The 23,728-nt window shown below is 57.4% G+C and overlaps 3 protein-coding genes across 5 annotated transcripts in view; 1 reads left to right on the forward strand and 2 right to left on the reverse strand.

The window, feature by feature from the left end:
- DNAJC7 (DnaJ heat shock protein family (Hsp40) member C7) overlaps positions 1-2,902 on the reverse strand; it is a 29,400-nt gene extending 26,498 nt beyond the window's left edge. The window contains exon 1 of the mRNA XM_054014517.1: positions 2,778-2,902. Coding sequence (XP_053870492.1) covers positions 2,778-2,863 — 86 coding nt within the window. The 5' untranslated portion in view covers positions 2,864-2,902. The remainder of the gene's footprint in view (positions 1-2,777) is intronic.
- Positions 2,903-5,150: 2,248 nt separating this feature from the next.
- Positions 5,151-10,561, forward strand: NKIRAS2 (NFKB inhibitor interacting Ras like 2). The gene is made up of 4 exons (XM_054014261.1): positions 5,151-5,601; positions 6,672-6,779; positions 7,543-7,784; positions 8,832-10,561. Exons 2-4 carry the CDS (start codon positions 6,686-6,688, stop codon positions 9,069-9,071), a joined length of 576 nt encoding a protein of 191 aa, XP_053870236.1. The 5' UTR covers positions 5,151-5,601; positions 6,672-6,685; the 3' UTR covers positions 9,072-10,561.
- A 331-nt stretch (positions 10,562-10,892) lies between these two features.
- The window catches only part of LOC128829094 (zinc finger protein 385C-like), a 202,761-nt gene continuing 189,925 nt past the window's right edge, over positions 10,893-23,728 (reverse strand). For 2 of the 3 annotated variants that reach the window (XM_054014258.1, XM_054014260.1), the window contains exons 5-8: positions 23,038-23,376; positions 18,098-18,285; positions 16,740-16,853; positions 10,893-14,733 (exon numbers count right to left, since the gene is read on the reverse strand). In XM_054014258.1, coding sequence (XP_053870233.1) covers positions 14,509-14,733; positions 16,740-16,853; positions 18,098-18,285; positions 23,038-23,376 — 866 coding nt within the window. In that variant the 3' untranslated portion in view covers positions 10,893-14,508. The remainder of the gene's footprint in view (positions 14,734-16,739; positions 16,854-18,097; positions 18,286-23,037; positions 23,377-23,728) is intronic. The other variant, XM_054014257.1, reaches the window with a different exon arrangement.

The raw sequence follows: 23,728 nt of genomic DNA on the forward strand, positions 1-23,728 counted from the left end.
TCTTGGAAGGAGCATATTAATTCCGTCCTTTAACACCTCCCCTCTAGGTGACCCTGGAATAGTGTTGCCCTGCCACCCCGCAATCAGATTAAAAGACAGGATCACCCCAACAGGAAAGAAGAAAGCCTGGGAATCCCACACTCAAAAGGACAACCACTGGATGAAAGATTGAACCTTAATGACCCAGGACTGAGGTAGTGGCCCTATCCCATCAAGGTAGCCGAGTGAGCTAGGTTGCTTTTGCTCTCCATTCCCAGGGCTCTATCTGGAGTGGGCCAGGAACCAACCCTCCCACTGAGGATGTCAGAGTTCTTCTGTTTCTGGGACTCTTCAGTCCTTTCTATGGGTCATTTTATTCATGACCAGTTCATTTCCTGCAGCTGCCTTCTGAACTCAGGTATGGGGGAAGAGAGAGGTTGGTGCTAGAGTGCTAGAGATCTCTGTAGCAGGAAGAGTGAGCCCAGTTCATGATTTTTAATTGTTGATAGTTTTAATATTTACACTAGGCATTTAAAAGTGAACAAAGCCCTGGAGAAAATACTATAAGGAACAATCTTACATTAGCCTGGGGAGGCGGTGGATTACATGAAACTTAGCAGGGCTCTCCCAGCACTAATCAATTCTTTACCGCTATGATACATGGATATTTTATGCAGCATGCAGGTGCTTTTTTAACACTGTTATTTATCTATTTAATTGACAGGGTGCTACAATACTTCCAATGCCACTCCCTCGGCCCGCACCCTTTGATAGCTAATGAGCAGCACATATACCTCAGCCCTTCACCATCATTTTGCAACTGGCACTACCCAGAGGCCCCTTTCAGTTTCATTTTGTCCTACTGCTTCAGTCAGGTGCTGGAGTGACGGGCTCAGCCACACCATTTACAGACACTGTATTCCTCCTGAGACACCAGACTGCTTAGATTCAGCTCTCAGTTTGGCACACTGGAACTAGCGCAGTGTTTCCTAAAGGCTGATCTAGTCATTTCACCCCCTGCTGTGATTGCCACAGCTCAGCAGCAGGTGGTAATAAAAGCACTTGCTCTTGTAAAGGAAATTCATTACCAGAGGAAAGGGCTGGGATCCTCACCACACCCGGCCTCAGATAGGATCTGCACCGCTGGGCAGAATTTGCCAGCTAGCTTTGGGGATGAAGGAGGCTTGGTCTTTCAACAATTACTAGGTGGGGAGGAACGCAGCTGCCCTAGTACTTTCAACACCCAATCCTGCCTTCAAATACACAGGTCACGCGTCTGACGAAGTGGGGATTCACCCACGAAAGCTCATGCTCCAATACATCTGTTAGTCTATAAGGTGCCCCAGGACTCTCTGTTCAGATACAGAGTGTACTTTGGAGAGCCAACATGCACAATGATCATTTCCCCAAGGAGCATAGTAACATGGGACAGGTATTGGAGAGCAGGACTCCATGCTATCAAAAATCTCAAACAGTAACTGTTCTGTTACAGGCAGGTACAATTAATAAGGATCCGTGACGTCCTCAGGCCCAAGAGTTAGAGAAGGGAAAAGGATCTGAACCTTCTTCAAGGGTTTTGAGCCATGACGATTCCCCCCTCCACCACAACTTTAACCCTTTAGCTCCCTCTCCGGAGCAGACCTCAATCTGGCAAAGAAAGGCTTCTGCGGGCGCTAGTCAATACTGCCCCAAGGCAGAAACGATGGAACACGCTGAAAGCCCAAAGCCAAGTCCAAGGAAGCCCAGATTTGCTGCCTCTCAGTGTTTTCTATAGCACCCGTCACTGTAGGCCAACTGGCACCATCCAGCAGGCTGAGGTTTGCTGTACTGCACAAAGTTTGACCAAAAGAAGATTGAACCTTTTCTATAAAACAGACAGTGACTGGACCCACCCCTGCCTTTCATATAGGGGCATGTCCAGCAAAGGCCACAGAGCTTAGCATCCGACATGCAGCCAAAGCCATTCTGCAACAAAGCATCACGTGCAGGGAGCTGCAGGCCCTCCTCCCCCCATCTGGCATCCCTCACCTCCCTTAGTAAAGGGCAGCCCTGGACTGAATTTAAGAAGTTCACTGATTTCACTCCCAGCCCCCCTGTTCCGGGGCTGAATTCAGTCCTGCAAACCCCCGTACAGGACGCGTTAAAAAGGTCGCGGCTGCCGTCTCTCTTCGGACTGGTCCGGTCGAACCCAGCAGAACCTGCTCCCCCCCGGGAACCGATCCCCCCGCCCCGGCACCCCTCATGCGTTAGGCGGTCCAAGCTTGGAGGCAGGGGCTTTCTGCCCAGGCAGGAGGGCGACGGCTGGAGAAATCCCGCTCTGGGGTCAGCGCGAGGGCTCGGGCGCAAAGCACCAAGTGCCCGCAGGACCCTGTGCAAATGGCCACAGCGAAGACCCTACAAAAACATTCAAGGGGGGGGGGGGTGGCAGAAAAATGCATCTCCCCCGGGTATGTGGAGCCAGGCACCCCCCCCCACCAGGGTCCCCGGGCCCCCCCGCCGTGGGGCAGATTTCACCAGTCTGGGGGGGGGGTTAGCACCTCACTGTCCCCCCCCACTCGGGGCAGCCGCCCCCGCTGCAGGCCCAACCGGGGTGTGTGTGCGGGGGGGGGTCCTGCCTGCCTGAGACCCCCCCCCCCCCCCGCCGCCACAGACCGGGGCCGCCCCGAGAGACAAGCCCCGGGAATGGGGCAGCCGGGGGGGGGTCCCGGGGCCCCGCACGCGGGGGGGGGTCGGTGACTGGGACCCCCCCCCCCCCGCTGGACAAACCCCCCCCGGCCCCGCCCCTCGGCCCCCGCTACCTGCGAGTCGCCTCCTCGCCGCCCAGCAGCCCGGGCCCCTCGGGCGCCGCCATGATCACATCGCACTCGGCCGCCGCCGCCGCCATCTTACAGCCGGGCCGGGCACCTGGGGAGGGGGGAAGCGAGGGGGGGAGCGGGGAACCGGAAGAGACATGGACTTCCGGGAGCAAAGAGAGGCCGCCGCGGTCCGTCAAGAGGGGCCCGCCGGCCGCCAGGGGAGGGGGCACAGAGAGGGCGCATGAGGGGCCAGAAGGGCCAATCTCCCACGGATGGGGGTGGCCTGGCCAGCCTGGGGGGGGGATGGGGGAGCCCTGCCTGGGAATGGGGGTGGCCTAGCCAGCCTGGGGGGGGGATGGGGATGGGGGTGGCCTGGCCAGCCTGGGGGGGGGATGGGGGAGCCCTGCCTGGGAATGGGGGTGGCCTAGCCAGCCTGGGGGGGGGATGGGGATGGGGGTGGCCTGGCCAGCCTGGGGGGGGGATGGGGGAGCCCTGCCTGGGAATGGGGGTGGCCTAGCCAGCCTGGGGGGGGATGGGGGTGGCCTGGCCAGCCTGGGGGGGGGATGGGGGAGCCCTGTCTGGGAATGGGGGTGGCCTAGCCAGCCTGGGGGGGGATGGGGGTGGCCTAGCCAGCCTGGGGGGGGATGGGGGTGGCCTGGCCAGCCTGGGGGGGGGATGGGGGAGCCCTGTCTGGGAATGGGGGTGGCCTAGCCAGCCTGGGGGGGGATGGGGGTGGCCTGGCCAGCCAGGGGGGGGTGACCTGGCCAGCCGGGGCGGGGAGGGGGGATGACAGTGACTTACCTGAGATTGGCCCACCATGGAGCGGACGCTGGGTGGAGAGTGACACTGGACGTGGGGGCACGCGGCGATGCAGCATGACGAGCTCTTGGGCGGTGTCTGTTCGGCGCCTGGCACGACGCGTCCCTGATCCCCGGAGGGCGCTGCTAGGTCCTGCTGTAACACAGCTGATAGCAAATGGCAACGATCGTGGTGTAAATAGTAAACTGCCGTGCTAAGGCATCCTCCCGCTAAACCACCGCCCCCTGGCACCAAACTGTCGCTGTAACCACATCCACGGATAACAATCCATTACAAATAATTAGGTTCCTAAACATCAAGCTCTGCCCATGCCTTAGGCCAGTGGTTCTCAACCCGCGGCCCGCTTGCGGCCCAATCAGCACACAACTGCAGCCCAGGTGACGTCCTCCAGGCCAGACAGGTAGTATAGCTATTGCGTGGATGCAGCCCCCATAACACAGAGAGAGCTGCGTGTGCAGCCCACAGTGGTAAATAGGCTGAGAACCGCTGCCTTAGGCCCTGAGCTTGCAATGAATACGGATGCTCAGCAGGGCCTGCCTATACAGAGCTCATTGCAGGATCAGGTCTTTCTTGCATATCGATGTGATCTTTCTGTTGTGACCCTTGTCCTTCCTGGCCTGCCCTTGTCCTTCCTGGCCTGCCCTTGTCCATGGTGTTGCCGACTTAGGTCCTGCTGCAAAAGAGAACTGTGCAGGTGGACCCCTGCATGCCCACAGAACCCCATTGGCTCCAGTGGGGCTCCATGCAGGCGCAGGGATCAGCCCATGCAGTTCTCCTTGCAGGATGGTGCTGGATTGCATTTAGGTTGTGCACTCTCCAGAACAGGAGGCACGTCTTTGCTCGCTTTGGGAGCTGCCTCGCGCTTCTCCAGGTGCTTGACATATAATTAAAAAAAAAAAATTAGTCATTGTAATGATGCCTTTTAAAAGCCATCGCTTGTTTTCTCTCGCAACAATGCCCTGATGTGAGCCTTCAGCAACTGAGATGTCATCTCAAATATTCTTAAAGCTGGGTGGGGGCTAGACTGTCACTCTAGATTTCAGGATATTTGCAGCAAAAAGCTTCGCTTTCTTCAAAACCATCTGGAATCTCGAAGAAAAGAAGATCAGGCTGGTGGGAGGGGGGGCTGAGCGGGGGGAACTTTCCCTCCATATTTTCAGACATGAAAGTTGCTGTTTTTAAAAAAAAGCTTTTTCTTAAATGGACGATGTGGCCATTAGTTGCCTGAAGTGGCCCTGGTTTCCATTTTTCTTGTCATATTTGCACCCAGGGCCGGCTCCAGCATTTCTGCCGCCCCAAGCAAAAAAAAAAAAAAGGTGTGATCGCGATCGGCGGCAATTGGGAAAAAAAAAGAAAAAGCCGCGATTGGCGGCGGCAGTTCAGTGGCAGCTCCTTCGCTCCCAGAGGGAGTGAGAGACCTGCCGCCCCTCTCCCTTGGCCGCCCCAAGCACCTGCTTGTTAAGCTGGTGCCTGGAGCCGGCCCTGTTTGCACCATGGCTGGTGAAGTATGATGGGGAGGAAGGGGGAGGGGTTCAGGAAAGACCCGCTTCAGTGGGGCACCAGGGCCGCAGGCCTGCAAGCTGGGGGTCAGGAGGCTGCCAGACAAGCACAGACCTCTCATCTTGCTAACGCCGGCCACTACGCAAGCTCAATACAGACCTCTTTCCTACAACTCTGCCTGCCAGTTCTCTTCAATGCTCGTGAAAGAGTTTGCAGGCTTTCCCCCCCATGAAGTTACGAAGAACATGGTCAGGGATGAACCTTTGGGTGTGCGTCTGGAGTTAGATTATTAGGTAACGCCGCTCTGGCTCGTTTGTCCATTGTACTGAGACGGGAAAGCACTCCACAACCTGTCCTCTGCAACTCTAGATGGTGCTATCCTGCTGGCTCGGCTCTCAGGTGCCCTGTCTTGCTTTCTCGGATTTCCTCTTCCTTGGTTGTGATGTGAGTCAGTTAAGCCTGAAGATTTAGGAAGAGGAGAAAGCAGACAGACAGCTGTCCTGAGCAGGTAGGTAGAGACCCCTCTCACCAGAGATTTGCTGTGCCATCTGGGTGGGGGGAGATACACAATTCACAGACGCTTAAAGCCTCCAGCCCAGAGCCAGCTGCCTCTGTGAGTCCAGTGCAGCCAGAGGCCAGCTGGGCTTGTTATCATGCCAAGGCTGCAGTGAGGATCAGGGCCCGGGCAGCCTAAATCCTGTGATACTTCGCGCCCCAGCCTTGCGGTGATTCCAGCCCCGAGTCTGTGCCCACTTTCACATCTGCTCTTCAGCTTCGCTAGGATTTTAGGTGGTTGGTTCGTCCCCGGGCCGAAATCTCTCGAAGGCGCGTGCGTTTCCTTCTGCCCCCTTTGGGCTCGAATTTCTCCCAACGCCCTCGTCTGGTGGTGAAAACCATTTTACCGCCCCCCCCGGCCACACATACCACGCAACTCACCCTGAAATGCAGCTTCCTCTGGGGAGGAGGGTGGCAACCCTGTAGCACAACTGTGGGAGGAGGAGGGAGTTTGGGCCAGGGGCCCCAGGAAAGTCCTGCCTCTTACCAGAAGTGCCCCAAGGAATTGTTAATTTCTCCTGCAGATGGGAGCTCAGCTTTTGAGGTCCTGACCAAATGTCGCCTGGGAGGGATGAGGGGACCTTCAAGGACTGACCGTGCTGGGATGCAAAGCTGCAGTTCGGACCCCTCGTTATTCCTTCCAGCCTAATGTAACTTGCCCTGAGGTTCCCCCCTAGCATCAGCGCTGGGCAGTGACCCACGCACCTAGCCAAGGGGCTGGTGTCCCAGCCACCGTCTGTGAAGGGGGCCCATTAGTGTCACTTCAGGGCCCCCGCTGGCCCAAGGAGTAAGGGACCAGGCTCAGTGCAGTGGGGTGGCTGAGATGACTTCTGGCGTTCCCTTCCAGCCCTAGGTTTCCAGGGTTCTCTCTTCCCCGGGGCAGTGCAGAGCGCTGAGCACCGGGGAGACCGGGCAGGGCCCAGGAAACCTTGCTAAGCTCCAGCCCACGTGGCATTGCCCAGTTGCCTCGACTTTGAGAAGACGTATTCCTCCAGCTCCAACGTCTCGCTCTTCCGTCCCCAGGAAAGAGACCCCAGATGGGGAAGAGCTGCAAGGTGGTGGTTTGCGGCCAAGCCTCAGTCGGAAAAACATCAATCTTGGAGCAGCTCCTCTATGGGAACCATGTGGTTGGTAAGTGTGGGAGTTGGGCGGGTGACCAGCAAGGGCGCGTCCTGCAGCCCCCATCATTCTTCATGGGCTTAATGCCAAACGGCTCTGTTGTGGCTTTTCGTAAAGACCAGCCCCCTGACCATAACAAACCAGTGCCTAGCCCAGCTGTTGACGAGAGACCCTACAATAATAAATTAGCACCAACCTCCCAGCATTCCAGAACAAACTCTAGTGGAACTGCCCAGCCCCTTGCAAATAAAATAGACTTGTGTAATAGACGTGATGGAGGCAGACAGGGTCGTGCAGTGACAGGCAGGTTTGGATGCCAGTGTCCCAGGTGGGGAGAGTACAGAGAAAAAAATCTGGGGATGCTGCCTCCAGCAGCTCCCTTCTACAGGCAGTTTGCCCCAGCAGTGCCGCTCCAAACACAGATGCGGGAGACCTGAACGAACAAGGAGCAGACTACGAGACAGGCCTGGGCAAGGAGCTGCTATTATGTGGTAGTACCTAGGGGCCCCAGGCAAGCTCGGGACACCCTTGTGCCAGGCTCTGCCCCAAAGAGCTCCCAGTCTGAACAGACCAGACAAAGGCTGGGAGGGGAAACTGAGGCACAGGGCAGGGGCGGGACTTGGCCACGGTCACGCCGCAGGTCAGTGGCAGCGCCCGCAATAGAACGCAGGCCTTCCGACTCCCAGCCCAGTGGACACTGCGAGGAGGCTCCTGCGTCACGGCAGAGCGCAGCCCAGCTCGCCACGTTACCCCACGCCCGCCTGCTTCCCCGCAGGTTCCGAAATGATAGAGACCCAGGAGGACATCTACGTGGGCTCGATCGAGACGGACCGCGGGGTGCGGGAGCAGGTGCGATTCTACGACACCCGGGGCCTGCGGGAGGGCGTGGAGCTCCCCAAGCACTGCTTCTCCGGCACGGACGGCTACGTGCTGGTGTACAGCACCGCCAGCAAAGACTCTTTGAAGAGGGTGGAGCTGCTCAAGAAGGAAATCGACAAGTGCAAGGATAAGAAGGAGGTGAGGCATCGCCACAGGCGCAGAGGAGGTTTTCCACAGGTACCGGAGCGCGGGGCGGGCTGGGAACGGGGGACGGAGCCTCCTCCCCTACAGCTCCCTAGTCCTGCCCAGCCGGGAGTGCGCTTCCTTCTGGTGGCTTGTCCATGTCCCGTAGGAAGTGAGTCGGGGGACCCCCTCCCCCCCACCGGCTGCCCTCTTTCTCGGATACTCAGCACAGGGGCCGTGAGCAAACAGGCCATAGAGACTGAGCTGGGTGGGGGGGGGGTATTCCAGGGAGGGATGGAGCCAGTGTGCGTGTGGGGTGGCGGCCTCAGGGGAGGTGTTGCATTCTGCTCCTTGGATTTCCCCTTCTCAGCAGAGGCCGTTGGTCTCCAGCGCTGTCAGTCCAGCACCATGTTCAAGGTCGCTCTGCTTTTTCTCCTCTCCTTGCCCTTCCCTTCCCCTCCCCCAGGATTTGTAAATCAGCCAGCAAGGGGCTGAGTTTGCAAGTGCTTGGCCGGTGCTTGCGCTCAGACCCCGATGTTTGTCGCTCTGCAAACCGGGGTTAGAAAGCCGGTGGGCTCAGGGAGGGACTGCTCCTTGCCACCTGCAGCCTTGCACGACCAGCCAGGCCTGCTTGAACAGAAGGGAGGAGACGCTGGCCGTCCGGTGGGGCTCTAGTGTCGGCTGGGGGTGACAGCGGAGGGGGGACACATGGGAGGGATCAGTGACCTGATCCCGTTTGGGAAATCCCAAATCCCCTTATCTCCTTCTCGGAAAGACCCAGGTAGCCTCTGCCCGAGCTCCGGCCACAGGGAACTGGGCAGGACCCTCTGGGGCCCATCAGCTCTGCTGCTCAGCTGGCCGCCTGGGCGGGGGCGAAGGCTGGGCCGGGAGCCCGAGCACAGCAGGGAATCTGGACGGAAGGCGCCAAAGGGGAAGAGACATCACCGGAGAGCCCGCCGTGCTGGGGGTGAAATCCGCAGGAGCCTTGTCCCGGGGCCTGGCCCAGGCTGCAAGGCCAGGCAGCCGGCCCTGAGCATGCTCCGTTTGCGTGTATTCGTGCAGGTCACCATTGTGGTTCTGGGCAACAAGAGCGACCTGCAGGAGCAGCGGCGCGTGGACCACGACGCGGCCCAGCACTGGGCCAAGGGCGAGAAGGTGAAGCTGTGGGAGGTGTCCGTGGCCGACCGCCGGACGCTGATCGAGCCTTTCACCTACCTGGCCAGCAAGATGACGCAGCCGCAGAGCAAGTCCGGCTTCCCGCTGAGCCGCAAGAACAAGGGCAGCGGCTCCATGGACGGCTGAAGGCCTGGCCTCCCCTCCCCTGCCACCTCGCTCCCATGGCGCATCCACCCTCTCCTGAGCTCTGGGGCGTTGGCACGAAGCCTGCTGATGGGAGGGAGCTCCTGGAGTGGGTGGGGGGCTCGGCCCCTGGCCACACTAGGCAGCATGGCGAGGACCCGGTGCCAGGGATAGTCACTGGGGGCAGTGAAGACGCCTGGCCCATCCCTGCTGCCTGGAGGGGGAAGGCGGCCTTGGACGGCTGGTCCGAACTCAGGATTCGCCCAGACCGTGCCCCGGGAGCCCTGGCCTGGTCTCTGCTCCCAAACCACAGGCTAGACAAAACTCTCGGCAAACACACTCCTTGCCTTGGCAGGGGCCTGCGAAGGCCTCACCGGCCCAACCTCTATTTGGCCCATTGTAACCCTTGCCCTGAACCTGGACGGGAGCGTTCCCTCCACCCCAAGATTATGGCACTACCTAGCACCTTCCTCCCCCCTCCACCTGGGCCGCAGAATGCCCCGGCCTGTCTCCCCGCAGTTCCTCCCTGTAGGCCGGCGCTGGAGCAGGTGCCCAGCTGGAAGGTGGGCTCTGAGCTCCCAGTGAGGGGTGAAGGCATTTGTCCTCCAGGCCTCTCTGCCCACCGACAGGCACCTGCAAATCGCCCTCTCTCTGCAGCTGGGGAGGCGGATGGCTGCGTAGCTGCCTCCCTGAAGATCGTGAGGAGCAAGGACTGCCCTGGGTCCCTGCCGCCCCTTCACTGTCCCCTGCCGCCCCCCAGCTCTTTAACTGCCTGAGCACCAGGGAAATGCACCTGGCCCCTCTGCAGCTGCGGAATCGGGGCGCTCGGGTGAGGCCAGGCTGCGCAGAGCTCGGGTTTAGGTTCATTAAGCTCATTAGAGCCTCATCAGTGTCCAGCATGTCAGAGATGCCAGCAGAGATGCCACCTCTTCCCATGCTATGATCCCAGGCCGAAGGCCAGGCCAAGCCATGGTGTCGGGGTGGCGCCCGTGCCCCGATCCCGCTACAGGAGAGCCAAAGACCCCAGCATGTGGAGCTCACTGCAGAAGCCTGGGTGGGGGCCAGCCGGTTGCATCGCTCGTTAGGCAGGTGCCGCTCAGCTCAGCCTCATTGCTGACGAGCAGCTGGCCCCGGGGGGACGCGTTTCTGACCTGCAGCTCTGGGGGAAGGGGTCGGGCTGCAGACGTGGCCTCAGCAGGCTGTTAAAATTGTCAGTTGGCCAAGAACCAAGGGTTAGTTTTAGATGGTCCCTGAGTTTCTCCTTGGCCAGGAATTTGGGACAGGCGGGAATGTGCTTTGGCTGCTGGGGGTGGGGTGGGATGACTAGGGTCCCCTGGATTAGCCCACCCAGCAACAAGGCACGTTCTGGTGCTGGGAAGTGAGGCTGGTGGGTTTTTTTTAATGATTGCATGTATGTAATCTCATGTCAGAGGCATGTAGAGCCGCTTCCTCCTGGTCAGCAATCGCCGTCAATAAACTCAGCTGCTTTCGGAGCGGGTGTGCTTCCCGGGAACACGGCGGGCTGGTGGCGTGGCACTAGACTGGGCCTAGCTCCGGCCGCCTGCGGTTGAGTAGCTCCTGCACCCTGTTACCAAGAACGTTTCGTTACTGGTCCAGCCTTCCATGGAAAACCACAGGAAAAGCCTGGGCCGTCCTGAGCCAGCCCACCCTTTGGCTGGGGACGGGGCTGGTTTTCCCCAGCCGCTGGCTACAGGCTGAACGGTCCTTTAGCGATCCGTCGTGGGGGATGCATTCCTATTTCTACCTCTGCTTCCCGGGGCTCCCGCCTCGCGGGCCCAAAGAAAGATGGCGCGAAAGTCCAGGCGCGTTTATACAGGTTCCTTTTATTTACTGAGTAACACAAGAAAGCAATGAGATTCGATTATCAAAATATTTTCCTTTCCCCCCCTCCAACAGTTATAGTACATCAAAAAATATACACTGAACAGTACAGGGGGCGGTGGGGGGGGGGTACTGGCCAAGTCCCTAGAGGCTGGTTATTTCGTTTGCTTTTTAGTTGTCAAAATCAACCATTGTTCACATCACGCCGAGGGTATTTATAGAGGGGCACATGTCAGCGCCGGGGCCTACGACCTATCACAGCCTATGCGAAGTCAGAGGCGGTAACTGCTTTGGCTAGCGCGGGGGGACCGGAGGCGAAGGAGACAGCAGGGTGTTCGGACGCCGCCCGGTGCAGGATGGCGTGACGGGAAGGAATGGCTTTCAAGTGTCCTAGTCTATCGGGACCCCACCGCTGGGCTGAGGGTAGGTTTGACTCTGGCTCTGGGGGGCTTCGTGACCCAGCTCAACCTGCAGTGCGACCGGAGTCTCTTCGGGCGGAGGGGGGGAACCATGGCTAAAGCTTTGTGCTTCCTGAATTCCTAAAACTACCACGGCACAAGCCCCTGGGAGGACGGAGCTGGAGCAGGATGGGGGGGACAGGGAGCGAACCCAACCAGAGGCAGATGGAGGAGAGGTTGCTGCGGGGCTGGACGGCTAAGCCCCAGGCTACCCGGGGGCTGATGGCATTAGGGACTGACTGGCATCGCACAGAGGTGTCCGAATCCCCCCCTTGCCCCATCTAAAGCTTTGTGAGGGGACGGTTTGCCCAGTGGCAGCTCCAACTACCAGCCCCTGCCCCCCCCCCCCCCGATGGGACTTACGAAAGGAGCTCCTGTGATCTGGGGCGTGTGGGGGGGGGGTCTATTCCCCACACTCCATTCCCTTGTGGACGCCTAGCGGAGGATTCGCCCACCCTGAGGCCGTAAGGGACGGAGCTGGTCCCCTCCAGCTGGCTGGCGCTGGGGTTATTGCAAAGCTCCGTAAACCCAAATCTTGGGCAAAAAAGAACCCCCAAGGTTTCACCTTCCGGTGCCCAGAAAAACTGACATCAAAATGTCCCCCCTCCCCCAGTGCTCAGGCCCAGGCCTGACTCTTTGGTTTACCCCCAGGCCGGCCTGCACCAGCTCCATGCACTCCCAAGGGGGGAGGGGGAGAACAGTCTCCCTGGCATATCCCACGTGCTGAGAGCTTCCATGTCCCCCCGCAGCGCGCTCCTGTAATACACTGTCCGAGCAGAGGGGGCTGTGCTATAGGGGATAACAACCCACTACTACTGCCAGCTCGAGTGGTAGGGAGTGCTGGCCTCAGTCACCCATTGGTGACCACACAAAGGGGGAGGGGGTTGTGGGACAGCACTATCAGGCCTTGCGCTGGGCTCCAGCTGAGCGGAGAGCTATAAGCAGCCCGTCTCTGTGGATCGGGGACATGTAACACACAGCCCCCAGGGACTGCCCCTGAGCGCTGGGGAAGTGACAATCTCGCAGCCCCCCGGTGTTTGGAAACCGTGTTCAGCCTCCAGTGGTTGTGGGGGCGGCAGGATCCTCCCTGTGCTGCCCAAACGCCTCCTGAAACACAGCTGATATGTTCAAGTGAAGACACCTGACAGGTGTGCTTGTGCGTGGGGATTGCTAGCTGCCCAGCTGGGAGGGCAGCCTCCGCTGGGGGCTCAGAGCCTGTGCCGTGGGGAGCAGCGGAGAGCTCACGGGACCAGGGGGCTCTCGGAAGCGTGTGCACGATGCACCGAGGTGCATGGTTCAGTTTCTGCTCCGAACAACGTTCCTTGCTGGACAGACAGAGCGGGCACCGCCGCAGGACGCAGCCAGGTTACCACGACGACGGGGCTCCTCCGTTCGGATTTGCATAGATTGGGATGGGTTGTCACTCCGGCACAAGGTCCATGTGGGTCGCAACCTTCCTGCATATTTCTGTGTACAGTGCGCGCTGGGGAGCCCGTAGCGCCTCGGTAACTGTTCGGACCAGGTCATCGCGCCGGCTTTTAACACAGTGAAAAACAAAACCATTGCCCCCTAATGCCTAGCGCGGGCCCTGGAGCCCCACGGTCTGCAAGCTGCACTCAGAGCATGGGAGGGACAACGCCACGTGCTTGTTAAACGAACCTGCTCTTTTATTCTGGGCTGTCAAGCTGAACTAACAGGGAATCCCCCCAGTTTCCTTGGAAGCTCCAAGTTTCAACGGGGCTGGGTGACTGGGTTTTGTCTGCTGGCCTGTTAACAGGAGGAATGATTTGCAGCTCTCCAAGGAAAGGCGCTACGCAAGGACAAAGTGCTTTATGAATCTTCACTCAGCCTCCCTGCGAGGTAGGGTCAGAGCTATCCCCTGCTTAATGGGGGGAAACTGAGGCACTAAGAGGTGAAGCACCGTGGTGCAAGGGAGTGAATGGCAGAGTTGGGAATAGACGCCAAGGAGAAGGGCCGTTTTCTAACCAGTCGACTCCAGGCCTTAGCTGAACTGGGAATGGAACCCAGGTGTCCTGACTCCCTACGTCCTATTCTCCTGCCATAGGCTCACACCCTGTCCCAGGTCTGGGAGGAGAATCCTGTTGTCTAACCACTAGACCCATGGTTTTCAACCTGTGGTCCACGGCCCCCTGGGGATCCTCAGACTATATCTGATTTCCAAAGGGGCCCGCAAATGAAGAAAGGTTGAAAACCACTGCTCTAGACAACACTCTGATCCCAGTTGCCTGGTCCTCCGCTGCACTTCCAGTGTTGGACGATAATGTGCTTTCTGAAGTGAGCAGGAAAGAGGTCTCTGCTGGCAAGGAGCCTCAGGGTTCGCTGTCTGTTCTATGGGAAGACGCTGCCCCCGTTTGCCGGTGTCTCCTCTGGATTTCCTGCTGCTGAAAGGGCCCAGACTAGAGGAGCTGGAGAGTAACGCTCTCCCTGCATCCTCAGCTCCAGGATGGGTCAGGCAGTCGGCAGGGCAATCTTCCACCACGCTGCTCTCTGCCCACGTGCCTCATGTCCCATGCAGGGCTTAGGCTACGGGTGGGAAACCGGGGGGGTGGATTTTGTGCTAGGGAGGTTTTTCCCACTGGAAACTGGCCTGAGATCCACCACGGACTCCTTCCAGCAGGACCTATGATCTGGGGGTCGCCACGAACCTGGGCTGGCTCTGAACCAGCCAGCCTGAGAAAAAGGCCTTTCCTTTCCAGCGAGTCAGCCAGGCCCCTTCCCTGGTTTGGTTTAAATTAATCACTGGGAAGGGGATGAATGAAAAACTCACTAGCCAAAGAGGGGCACCCGCTGGCCACAGGTATCAATGGGCCTGGGGGATCCCGACACTGTCCCTTTGACTGAATCCACTCAAAGTGGACATGGAGCTGTGTTTTCGGAGAGCGACTGAGTGAGTGGGCGGCAGAACCGACGGGCATTGGGTGTGGGTAACGGGGGGTACAGCCAGGCCTGGCAGAGCGGTCAGCTGGGGAATCTCCTAGCCCAGTGGGAGGGAAAGAAAAAACCTCGGTCAACGGTTACAAAGGATCGTTTGCCCCATGGGAACAGAGCCTTGTCCTGCTGCACAGCTGGCCGGCTCTTCGCCGCGTCCGGGAGAGACGGAGCCTTGGCGGGCGCGGGCTCTAGTAGGGCGCGAAGACGATGGGGCCAGGCGTGGCGCGGACGTGGCCGGGCGGGGTTCGGAAGAGCGCTGGTCCAAGGAGCGGGGCCTGGAAGAGGGCTGTGGCGGTGGCTGGTCTGAGGGTGAGTGGGCCAGGCATGGCGCACATGGCTGCCGTGGTGAGGGGGCTCGGGAGGAAGCGGGTAGCCAAGGTTTTGGTGAGGTGCTTCTGCAAAGCCAGCTTGGACTGTAGAGGGAGAGAGAGAGACACACACACACACAAAGCACATGAACCACCAGGCTGCAGGAGAGATCCTGGCACTGCCGGCTCTGCGGGGAGTGGAGCAGCCAGCCCTGGGCTCAGGGTTAGTCTGGTAACAGGCATGTGGGCGCAGAGCCTGGGATCAATAGAGTCACCCAGTTTCTATTTCATAGGAACTGACCCAGGGAATCAGACCAAGGACCCTTCTAGTCCAGAACTTGCAGCTTCAGAGGAATCCAGATAGGCTCCTGACCTCAATGATATCATGTGGACATGAGTTCCACAGGCCAGTCATTTGTTGTATGTCGGAGGGGGGCATATTACCAGGTCTCAGTTTTGAATCTTCTGGCTTTCAATGAAGATATACCTATCTCATAGAGCTGGAAGGGACCCCGAAAGGTCATCGAGTCCAGCCCCCCACTAGCAGGACCAAGTATTGATTTTGCCCCAGATCCCTAAGTGGCCCCCTCAAGGACTGAACTCACAACCCTGGGTTTAGCAGGCCAATGCTCAAACCACTGAGCGATCCCTCCCCCGTGCTGAGCTATCCCTCACCTGCAGGGAGGTTGACAGTTGCTAGCCAGAGGCCTTTCTCACAGATCTACTCTAGCTTCCCTTTGCAGTTCACGGCAAGGACCCTTGGGTGGGGCTGTCGGCCTGGGCTATACAGGAGGTCAGACTATTACACAAGACTAATTGTTCCCTCTGGCCTTAAAGCCCTATCAGTCTAGGTACTCTTTCCTTTAACACTGAGCTGGGAATCCATCGGGTCAAGGAGCCGCCAGTATCAGGTTTGTCCTTGAAAGGACTCGACATCTGGCCGCAGGAGACCTCCGAAAGCATTTTCATCCCGTCTCCCTGCACAGGCAGGATACAGCTGATCCGGGAGACAAAGAAACTCCGTAGAGCGCTTGGCACCCTCGGAAGATGCTGAGAATTCTTCCAGGACCTCAGTGACACTCCTGGTGCGCCGGAGTTCAAGTGTCCCCGTCTCTGTTTCCAGCCAGGGGTCGGCGAGCACTTGGAACGGCTCCTCTCCCCACTCAGGCCCCGTCTGCCCACCAAAGCAACCCTTCTAAAGCCATTTGTCAAGCCCTGATCGGGTGGCGGCTCCCAGGGCAGACAGGCCAGGACTGATCGTAAAGCAGCTAATCAGCTGGGGGGCGGGGGGAGGAGAGGGCTCGAGAACGGCTCTGTAAGTCTCGGCCGTGTTAGCGGCACCCTTTTCTGTATACGGCCTCAGAGCACAGCACCAAAGAACCAGGGAGCCTGGGTCTGAACCTACCTGAGAAATGACCATCAAAGCATCCCCACCAGCCTTTCCACGGAGCAAACGCCAGCACATTCCCAGCCACCAGAAGCCCCACGCAGAAAATCCCAAGGCGGCCTCTGTTCAAGTCCCACAGCGGGAAATGATTCAGGGGAGCCCTGAACTGAAACCCTCCCCTGACCTGCCTCAGGATCAGGTCAGCTCCATTTCCCCTCCTGGGACAGGAAGCAGAAAACGAGGCCCAGCATTGCCGATCGTTACCGCTATGTCGCTGGGCCAGGACTAGCCGCTGCTGCGCTGCAGAGCAGACTCGCGTCTCTGCAAACAAACCCTGGAACCTGGCATGAGCTGAACAAAAACATTGCCAACCCCAAGCATTTAAAAATCACGAGTCAGCCCCCCTAGAAACCCTGGGATTCAGGTAAAAATCGTCGTCTTTTAAAAATAAAAAACACAGAGTTCTTCTTTCCTTTGTGGTGTCAGAGACTGTAAGGGTCTCGCTTCCAAGCTTCCCTCCACATTCATGAAGGTTAGAAACTCCCTGTTTTGTTCAATGAAAGCTGAGATCCTGACATAATCACAGGACTCCTGGAGCTGGGGCTTTGAAAACGGAAACCACCACATCTTGTGGGCCTCGCGATAAAATCCCATGAGCTGACAAACAGTGTGAGCAACATTTCAGACAGGCACCGCAGCCGGAAGGCTTCTGGGAGACAGATACCTTTAGAATACTCACTGCGAGGACAGCGTTCTTCTGGAGCTTGTTGTATGGGCTGTATTTTGGCTTGGGTGGCTTCCCAGCAAGCCTGTCTCTGTGTCTCCTGCTGCTCACGTGCTGCAGATGGAAAACGCAGAGTCACACACAGGTATAACACGTTGACAGCAAACAAACCCACTGCGTGCGAAGTGACCCCGCAAAGCCATGCTCTCTGCCTGGGAATTCAGCTCGCTCTTGGTAATTACCAAGTGCAGCCTTTGCTTCAGCCTCTAGGGTTCAGGGATTTGCATGTATATATAATGATGGTCCTTGTTTGATCATCAGCAGGAAATGAACTCAAGACCTCTGGAGCGAAGAGCATCAGTCGCTACTGGTTGAGCTACACAATCAAGTCCCTTAGCTTGCAGCCAGTAGCAAATATACATGCAAATACTGTAAAGTTCTGTGCATGGTCTTCTAGTCACTAGTAGGGGCGGCTCTATGTATTTTGCCACCCCAAGCATGGCAGTGAGGCAGCCTTCGGTGGCGCACCTGCAGGAGGTCCGCTGATAATGCAGATTCGGCGGCATGCCTGCGGGAGGTCCGCCGGTCCCGCACCTTCGGTGTACCTGACGCCGAATTGCCGCCGAAACCGCGGGACTGGCGGACCTCCCGCAGGCATGCTGCCAAAGGCAGCCTGACTGCCGCCCTCACGGCGACCGGCAGGCGGCCCCCACAGCTTGCCGTCCCAGACACGCGCTTGGTGCGCTGGTGCCTGGAGCTGCCCTGGTCACTAGAGGCAGAGACTGTTAGCATGGGGCGTTCGTGTTAGAACCCTGCTCCCAGGATGACCTTTCTCAATACCTTGGGCCCTGGTTTACTCACCCTGCAGTTTTTTCCTGAACAAGGTGCTACTGAACAGACATAAATTGACTTATCTGGAGCTGTGCCAGGCATCCATTTCAGTCCATCGTCTGATCCAGGCAATTATCCAGCTCCTAATCTCCAGCCACCCCGCCCCCCACGCCGGGTCAGCTGGCTCTGCAAACCTCATGAAAACAGCAAGTATTGTTCTCTTCCCCTGGAGGGGAGAAGCAATTGGCCCCAGGCAAAGGGATTTGTAACCCCCCCACTGCACTACAGAGCTGCACTTTGCAAGGTGCCATCTGCAGCAGGGTTTTCTGGAGGATCTGGGATTGCATGGATCATCCTGCCAAGCGACTCCCTAAGGATGTTTTGGGGGGGCTGTGGGGCAGGATCCTCCCCACCCCCTGGCACACATGAAAACCTCACGTGCTTGGGTGCTGAGACTGCCCCGTGCCCCTGCCCGCCGAGGGGAGAGGCCGAGGAGAAAGGCACAGTGGGAGAGCTGAAGGCATCACCTGTTTGAGCTGGGTCTCCGAGTTGACGTAGATTTCGCACACGTGGCAATGGAACGCCTTGTTCTGGATGTTGACGCTGCCCTTGTTGCCAATTCTTTTGGACTTGTGCCCTGCCCTGGGGATGACCTTGCCCCGGCCCCGCCGCATCTGGGTGGTCTGACCCTCCAGCATAGACTTGTGCTTGGCCCCTGGACAGCAGAGGGAAAACGACAGACCCTCAGCAAAGGGACCACATGGCCTGCGTTCGGGTTAAGACACCGTTGAAAAACGCAAGCTCTGGGGTGAGAGTCCGTTGCTCCGGAGGAGGCACAAGACGCATTTGAAAATATTGCCGTTTGCGGTGTTACTCATGTAACGACTCTCCCCGCCCCACACCCCCTCCCTGTACGGACTGGGGAGCACAGACCCGCTGCCTGAGCTAAAGGACGAACTCCCCTCGCTGGTAGGAGTGGCAGGCTATGGACCCGATTCTAGAGGGGGACGCCAGACTCTTTGCCAGGGTGTTATACAGCGGGGGAGCGCTGGAACTCAACTACCAGATGTGCCGTACTCCACTGTTCTGGCTCCCCCAGAAGTGCCAGAACGGCCTCCCGGAGCGTTGCGGTAGGATGTGAGCTCTGGCGTTACATTAGCGCCATCTCCTATGGTTAATTTCACCAATCGCAGGGGTTTTCCACCCGTTTGGAAGCTGTTATTTCTGGTCTGCTCATTGTTCAGATTCAGTTTCCTGCATCTAGTCACTTTCTGGCAGGGTGTGTCAATACGACTTGCGTTCTAACAGCAGGTACCGGCCCAAGACGACACTGGGGCCCCAATACACATAGTGAGACACGGCCCTTGGCTTGAAGAGTTTACAGTCTAAATAATCACGACAGACATGGGGTGGGAGGGGAAACCGAGGCACAGCGCAGGGAAGGGGCTTGTGCAAGGTCACACAATGGGCCGGTGTCTGAGCCAGGATAGGAGTCGGGTTTCTTCACTCTGCGCCCAGGGTCTCCCAGCACTTAGCTGGCGGCCGCCAGGGAAAGCACAAACAATCCCTGTTCCCAGAGCTCGGACGTTTCCCCCTTAACGAGAAATCCACCCATTAGACATCACCCATGAGGAGAGCTTCAGAGCAAGCTAGTAAAACAGCAGCCAAAGCCCAGAATCGCACCAGACTCCGAACCTCCCATGTGACGTTCCATGGCTAGGCTCGGAGTAAAACCTCAAGGGCCAGTTTATGACCCCTGACAGCAGAATAGTCTGAACTGGAATTGCTGGAAGATCTGGCTCTAACGAAGGTCTAGGAGCCAGAGGAAATTGTCTCTTGGGCTCTCCTCCCTGTACAGGGGCATCTCTCTGCCCGCTGGTGCCCAGCATGTGGTGTCAGAGTCCCTCTGAGCAAAGGTCATTTCTGGGATCTCTCGCCCCCGCAGGCTGTCGGGCGGTCACAGCGCTGGCTAGCTCAGCATTCCTTCCTGGGCCCAATCTCTGAGCCACTAGGCGAAGCTCTCGCATCCTTCTGGAGCTCAGGTTCCGGACCGAAGCGCTGAGCCGGCTTTGACCTTGGGCACGTGTAATGCGAGAAAACAGGGCTGGCCTCGAAGGGGATGATTCCGGGCCCCGAAGAGACTGCGTCTCTGCTGCGTGTCCTTTGCGTGACGTCCGCCAGCCTGCGGAGCGAGCTCTCCTTCGCGCTGGACGTGGGCTGGGAGGAAGGGACTTGCCGTGGAGCAGGGCTGCACTGGCCTTCAAACCCTGCATGCTGCAGGTTTTACATAAAACAGCAGGAGATCTGCCAAGAGCTGGCGGAACTAAAACACCAGAGCCAGTGGGGGCAGTGAGGCAAGCCCAGCACTGCTCCCAGAGGAAGGTAAGATCTACCCAGAGTGATTCCCAACTCGGGCTAGTTCCATCGGCTCCTACTGGCTCAGCCCAGCTGCGTCTGTGACTCCCAGCGGCAGCACGGCCCCAGGGCAGGCAACCCCCGTCTCTTGTCAGCCTGGCGAGAAAACGGTTCTTTTGGCTGACCTGGGACTGCTGCCACCTACTGAGCGATGGGACCTGGCTTGAAGGAGACGAGGCCTGCGCGGGCAGAAAGCACAGGTCTGGCCCCAGAACGGGCTGTGCTGGCTGGACATGCTCAGTAGCATCGACACCGCCACCTAGCTCTTCTGTCGAGCCGTTCCCCCACAGAGCTCAAAGCACTTTACCGAAAAGGGCAGTAACATTACCCCATTTTATGGGTGGGGAAACTGAGGCACAGAGCAGGCCTTGTCCAAGGTCAGAGTCGGGAACAACCCTATCCAATACCCTCACCACTGGGCCACCTGCCTCTTTGCAGGCAGTGATTTCGCTTCCAGAATGACTTCTCAGCAGATCCTGCACATTCCGCGTCTCACCCGGCAGCTTTTTCCCCTTCCCCCACGTTTCTGTAGTTCCAGAGAGGAAACCCTCGACCGGGGCATTTTATTTATTGCTAAAGCAGCAAAAGGGCTCGCTCTCAAGACCTTCCCTACGTGGTTTCCGAAGTCTTGGAGGCTTTAAACGTTCCGCTCCGTCCAGCTCGTTGCCAGAGAACGTCCCTCCGCAAAGAGCTTTGGCTCGTTCAAGCATTTACTAGGGCACATCCCTGAGCATGTAGCATGAACCGTGGTCTAGGGAGGTACACGAAAGTGGCTGTCGGTACCTGGCAGATGAGCAATGCCCAAGGTCACAGAGTAGGTCAGTGGCAGAATCGGGGATAGAGCCCAGGAGTCCTGACTCCCATTCCCCTGCTTTCGCTAAGCACTCTGCACACCCCACTCAGAGCTGGGAAGAGAACCCAGGAATCCTAGCTTCTAGTTTCCCCTTCTCAACCCCCTGTACAGACCATGTTCAGCCATCTGGAGTGGGGTAAACCTTAGGGAATGTGAACCCTTTCAGAAAACCATTCTGGTGGGTGTACAACAGACCCCCCCTAAACAATGGAAATGAAATAGACAGCAAAGCAACTCCCCACCTGCTTTATTGTTAAGCTTTCAGCTAGGAACCTGAGACTCCACTAAAAAGAACAGGAGTACTTGTGGCACCTTAGAGACTAACAAATTTATTAGAGCATAATCTTTCGTGGACTACAGCCCACTACTCTGTGCCCAGCTTCTGGGCTGTAGCAGTAAAAAAAAAAAAACACGGAACATTTTGCTTGTTTGTTGGTTCTTTCTCCTCAAATCAGCTCCGACATTTGTAACCCAAGCTGACACAAGCAAAAGGACATGTCTGCCGCTAAGCCTGAGCCGCTGTCCTCAGCTGACCTTCCGGCTCCCGAGCGCTGCAAAGGCATCGTCTGCCTCGGGAACAGCCCGGCCGAGTTTCAGGGGGTTCGTTGGGCCGGGCGATTGAATTTCCAGCTGTCACTGAATTTGGGGGCCCCTCTCTTTTAAACCCGGGTGTAGTTCTTTGGTTTTTTTCTATTTCCTTTGCAGGGTGGTTGTTTCTAAGCATCACCTGCATGGGGCTGCAGAGGATTCAAAAGCCACTAGGTGTCCCCAGTGCGGCGGATGAGTGCGGCTTTGAAGGACCAAACCCAAACTCGCTAGCTACCCACATAAATCTGATCTTATTCCGCTTGCTTTTCCAACCCCAAGTAATTCTAGAGCGTAGACAGGGTCACCGATGGCAGAGCCCGAACTAACAGCACAGGTAGGTCTGTTGCCACTCTTCCGCATTCAGCAAGAGGCTAATTTGCCATATGCCAACTAGAAAGCTGCATGCATAATGCTGTGTGTGTCTATCTACAGCCCCCAGCCTCCCACAGCCGGGAGGAGAAAGGAAAATTATAACAGGGCTTATTTTTCACATTCAAATTGCTTTACAGGCGTTAACTAATTACTGCTCACAGCCCCCGACCTGTGCCCCAGGTGGGTGATAATTGGTCCTAAATTGAAGCACAAGAAGCTTTTGCTAACGTTGGAGTCATGCTTCTTCCACAGGCAATGTTTTATTATGATTTGCATTACTGCTGCCCTCGGAGCCCAGGCATGGGCCAGCGCTCCCTTGCACTAGGGGTGGGACAAACACAGAACAAAAACCTTGTCCCTGCCCCCCAGAATGTACAATCCTCCCCAGCTTCACAGAGCAGTCGTTTATTCTGATGGGCATAATTTGCAACAACAAAAATGTGAGCAAGTGTCTGGTTTGGGGGGGGAGGGGAGGAAATTGGGAGGGATTTTCAAAAGCCCCTCCTAGACTTAGGAGCCAAAGTTCTATTTTCGAAAGCGGCTTAGACACTTCGGAGCCCAAGTCACTTCGGAAAATTAGCGTAAAGGAAAACGACTCTGGGGTATCAAGTACCCTCCAATCACTTGATTAAACGTATCTGAAAATGTCTTTAATTAAGCGACGTGAACAACAGGAGAGAGTTCGACCTTGCTAAAATCCACCCCTGCAGGCATGAGCTAGATATACCAACACCACTAGTTGAAAAGCACCTTAATTTACCCCTTCTAATTAAAGCAACATTCATTACCCCTCACAATTCCCCTGCAAGGTTTCTATGGCTCTGTTTGTACAGTTTACAGTTGAGTCACAGAGGTAAATGACTTGCTTGACGTCACACTGCCTGTCAGGGGCAGAATCACGTAAAGAACCTAGGAGTGCTGGTTCTCAGAACCCCCCAGTCCAATCACTAGACCACATTCCCCTCCCAGAGCCAGGCACAGAACCCAGGAGTCCTAGCTCTCAGACCCCCTTGTTCTAATCATTAAACCCAGGAGTTCTGATTCCCAGTCTCCCCTGGACTGGACTTCCTCACACAGCTCGGAATAGAACCCAGGAGTCCTGCGCTTAATTCTCTTGACCCTGCTGCCCACCAGCTATGGGAAAGTAACGCCACAGGGCTCTCCCTCCCCAGTGCTGCTCACGAGCACGGGGTACATGGGAGGCCAGGCCAGGGCATGGCCAGCGGCTGAGTCCCTTACCCGTGTTATGAGCCTCCAGCTGGGATGCGGAGTTCACCGTCACTTTGCAGGTGGGGCAGTAGAGGTGCTGTTTGCTTTTCTTTCCTTCCTTTTCTCTGTCAGGGGCTGAGCCGATGCTGCTGCCCGATTCAGTGGCTGGCGTCTCAGCTCCCAGCGCTGGCAAAGAGGCCACGCTGGCAGCATCCGAAGGGCCCTCTGACAGCTCTGAAACAGGCGGGGAGACCAGGGCTGGGACGCTGCTGGACAGCTCGGCCGAGGACTCCTCCGAGGTGGGCGTCAGCACGAGGCTGCGACACTCAGCGTCCGGCTCCTTCAGCCCCAGGAGGCCGTTGGCTTGAACTAGCAAAAGAGACAGAAGGGAAAGTTCTCCTTTCTTGAAAAGAATTCCTGGCTTCCAAAGAGCGACGAGGCCTTGAAATGCCCCCGCCCCACCAGGCTGTCGTAGCCAGTCCTGCCTCGCGGATCCTGATTTACCCAGGGGCCTTTCCCATTAGCGCTTTTTATCTGCGGCTCATCAGAACCGGCCGCAGCATAAAAGCCGCGATTAGCTCCAATCCCTCCTTGGCTCCAGGGAGAGACACTTGTTCTATCGGCCTCTTCCCTCCAACACAAAAGGAAGAGCCCTAGTGGGACAACTTAGCTGTTATCTGGCATGCTGAGTTCAAGCTGGAGCTGCAGCTGTGTCTGATTC

This window comes from Malaclemys terrapin, chromosome 25 (assembly GCF_027887155.1).
Source record: "Malaclemys terrapin pileata isolate rMalTer1 chromosome 25, rMalTer1.hap1, whole genome shotgun sequence".
Classification (NCBI taxonomy): domain Eukaryota; kingdom Metazoa; phylum Chordata; order Testudines; family Emydidae; genus Malaclemys; species Malaclemys terrapin.

What these genes read in the sequence shown, in the direction of transcription:
- NKIRAS2 (XM_054014261.1), top strand. Translation starts at nt 6,686, where the DNA reads ATGGGGAAGAGCTGCAAGGTGGTGGTTTGCGGCCAAGCCTCAGTCGGA. An exon ending in CTATGGGAACCATGTGGTTG is followed by an intron (nt 6,780 to 7,542) that starts GTAAGTGTGGGA and finishes GCTTCCCCGCAG; the next exon opens with GTTCCGAAATGATAGAGACC. An exon ending in AGTGCAAGGATAAGAAGGAG is followed by an intron (nt 7,785 to 8,831) that starts GTGAGGCATCGC and finishes GTATTCGTGCAG; the next exon opens with GTCACCATTGTGGTTCTGGG.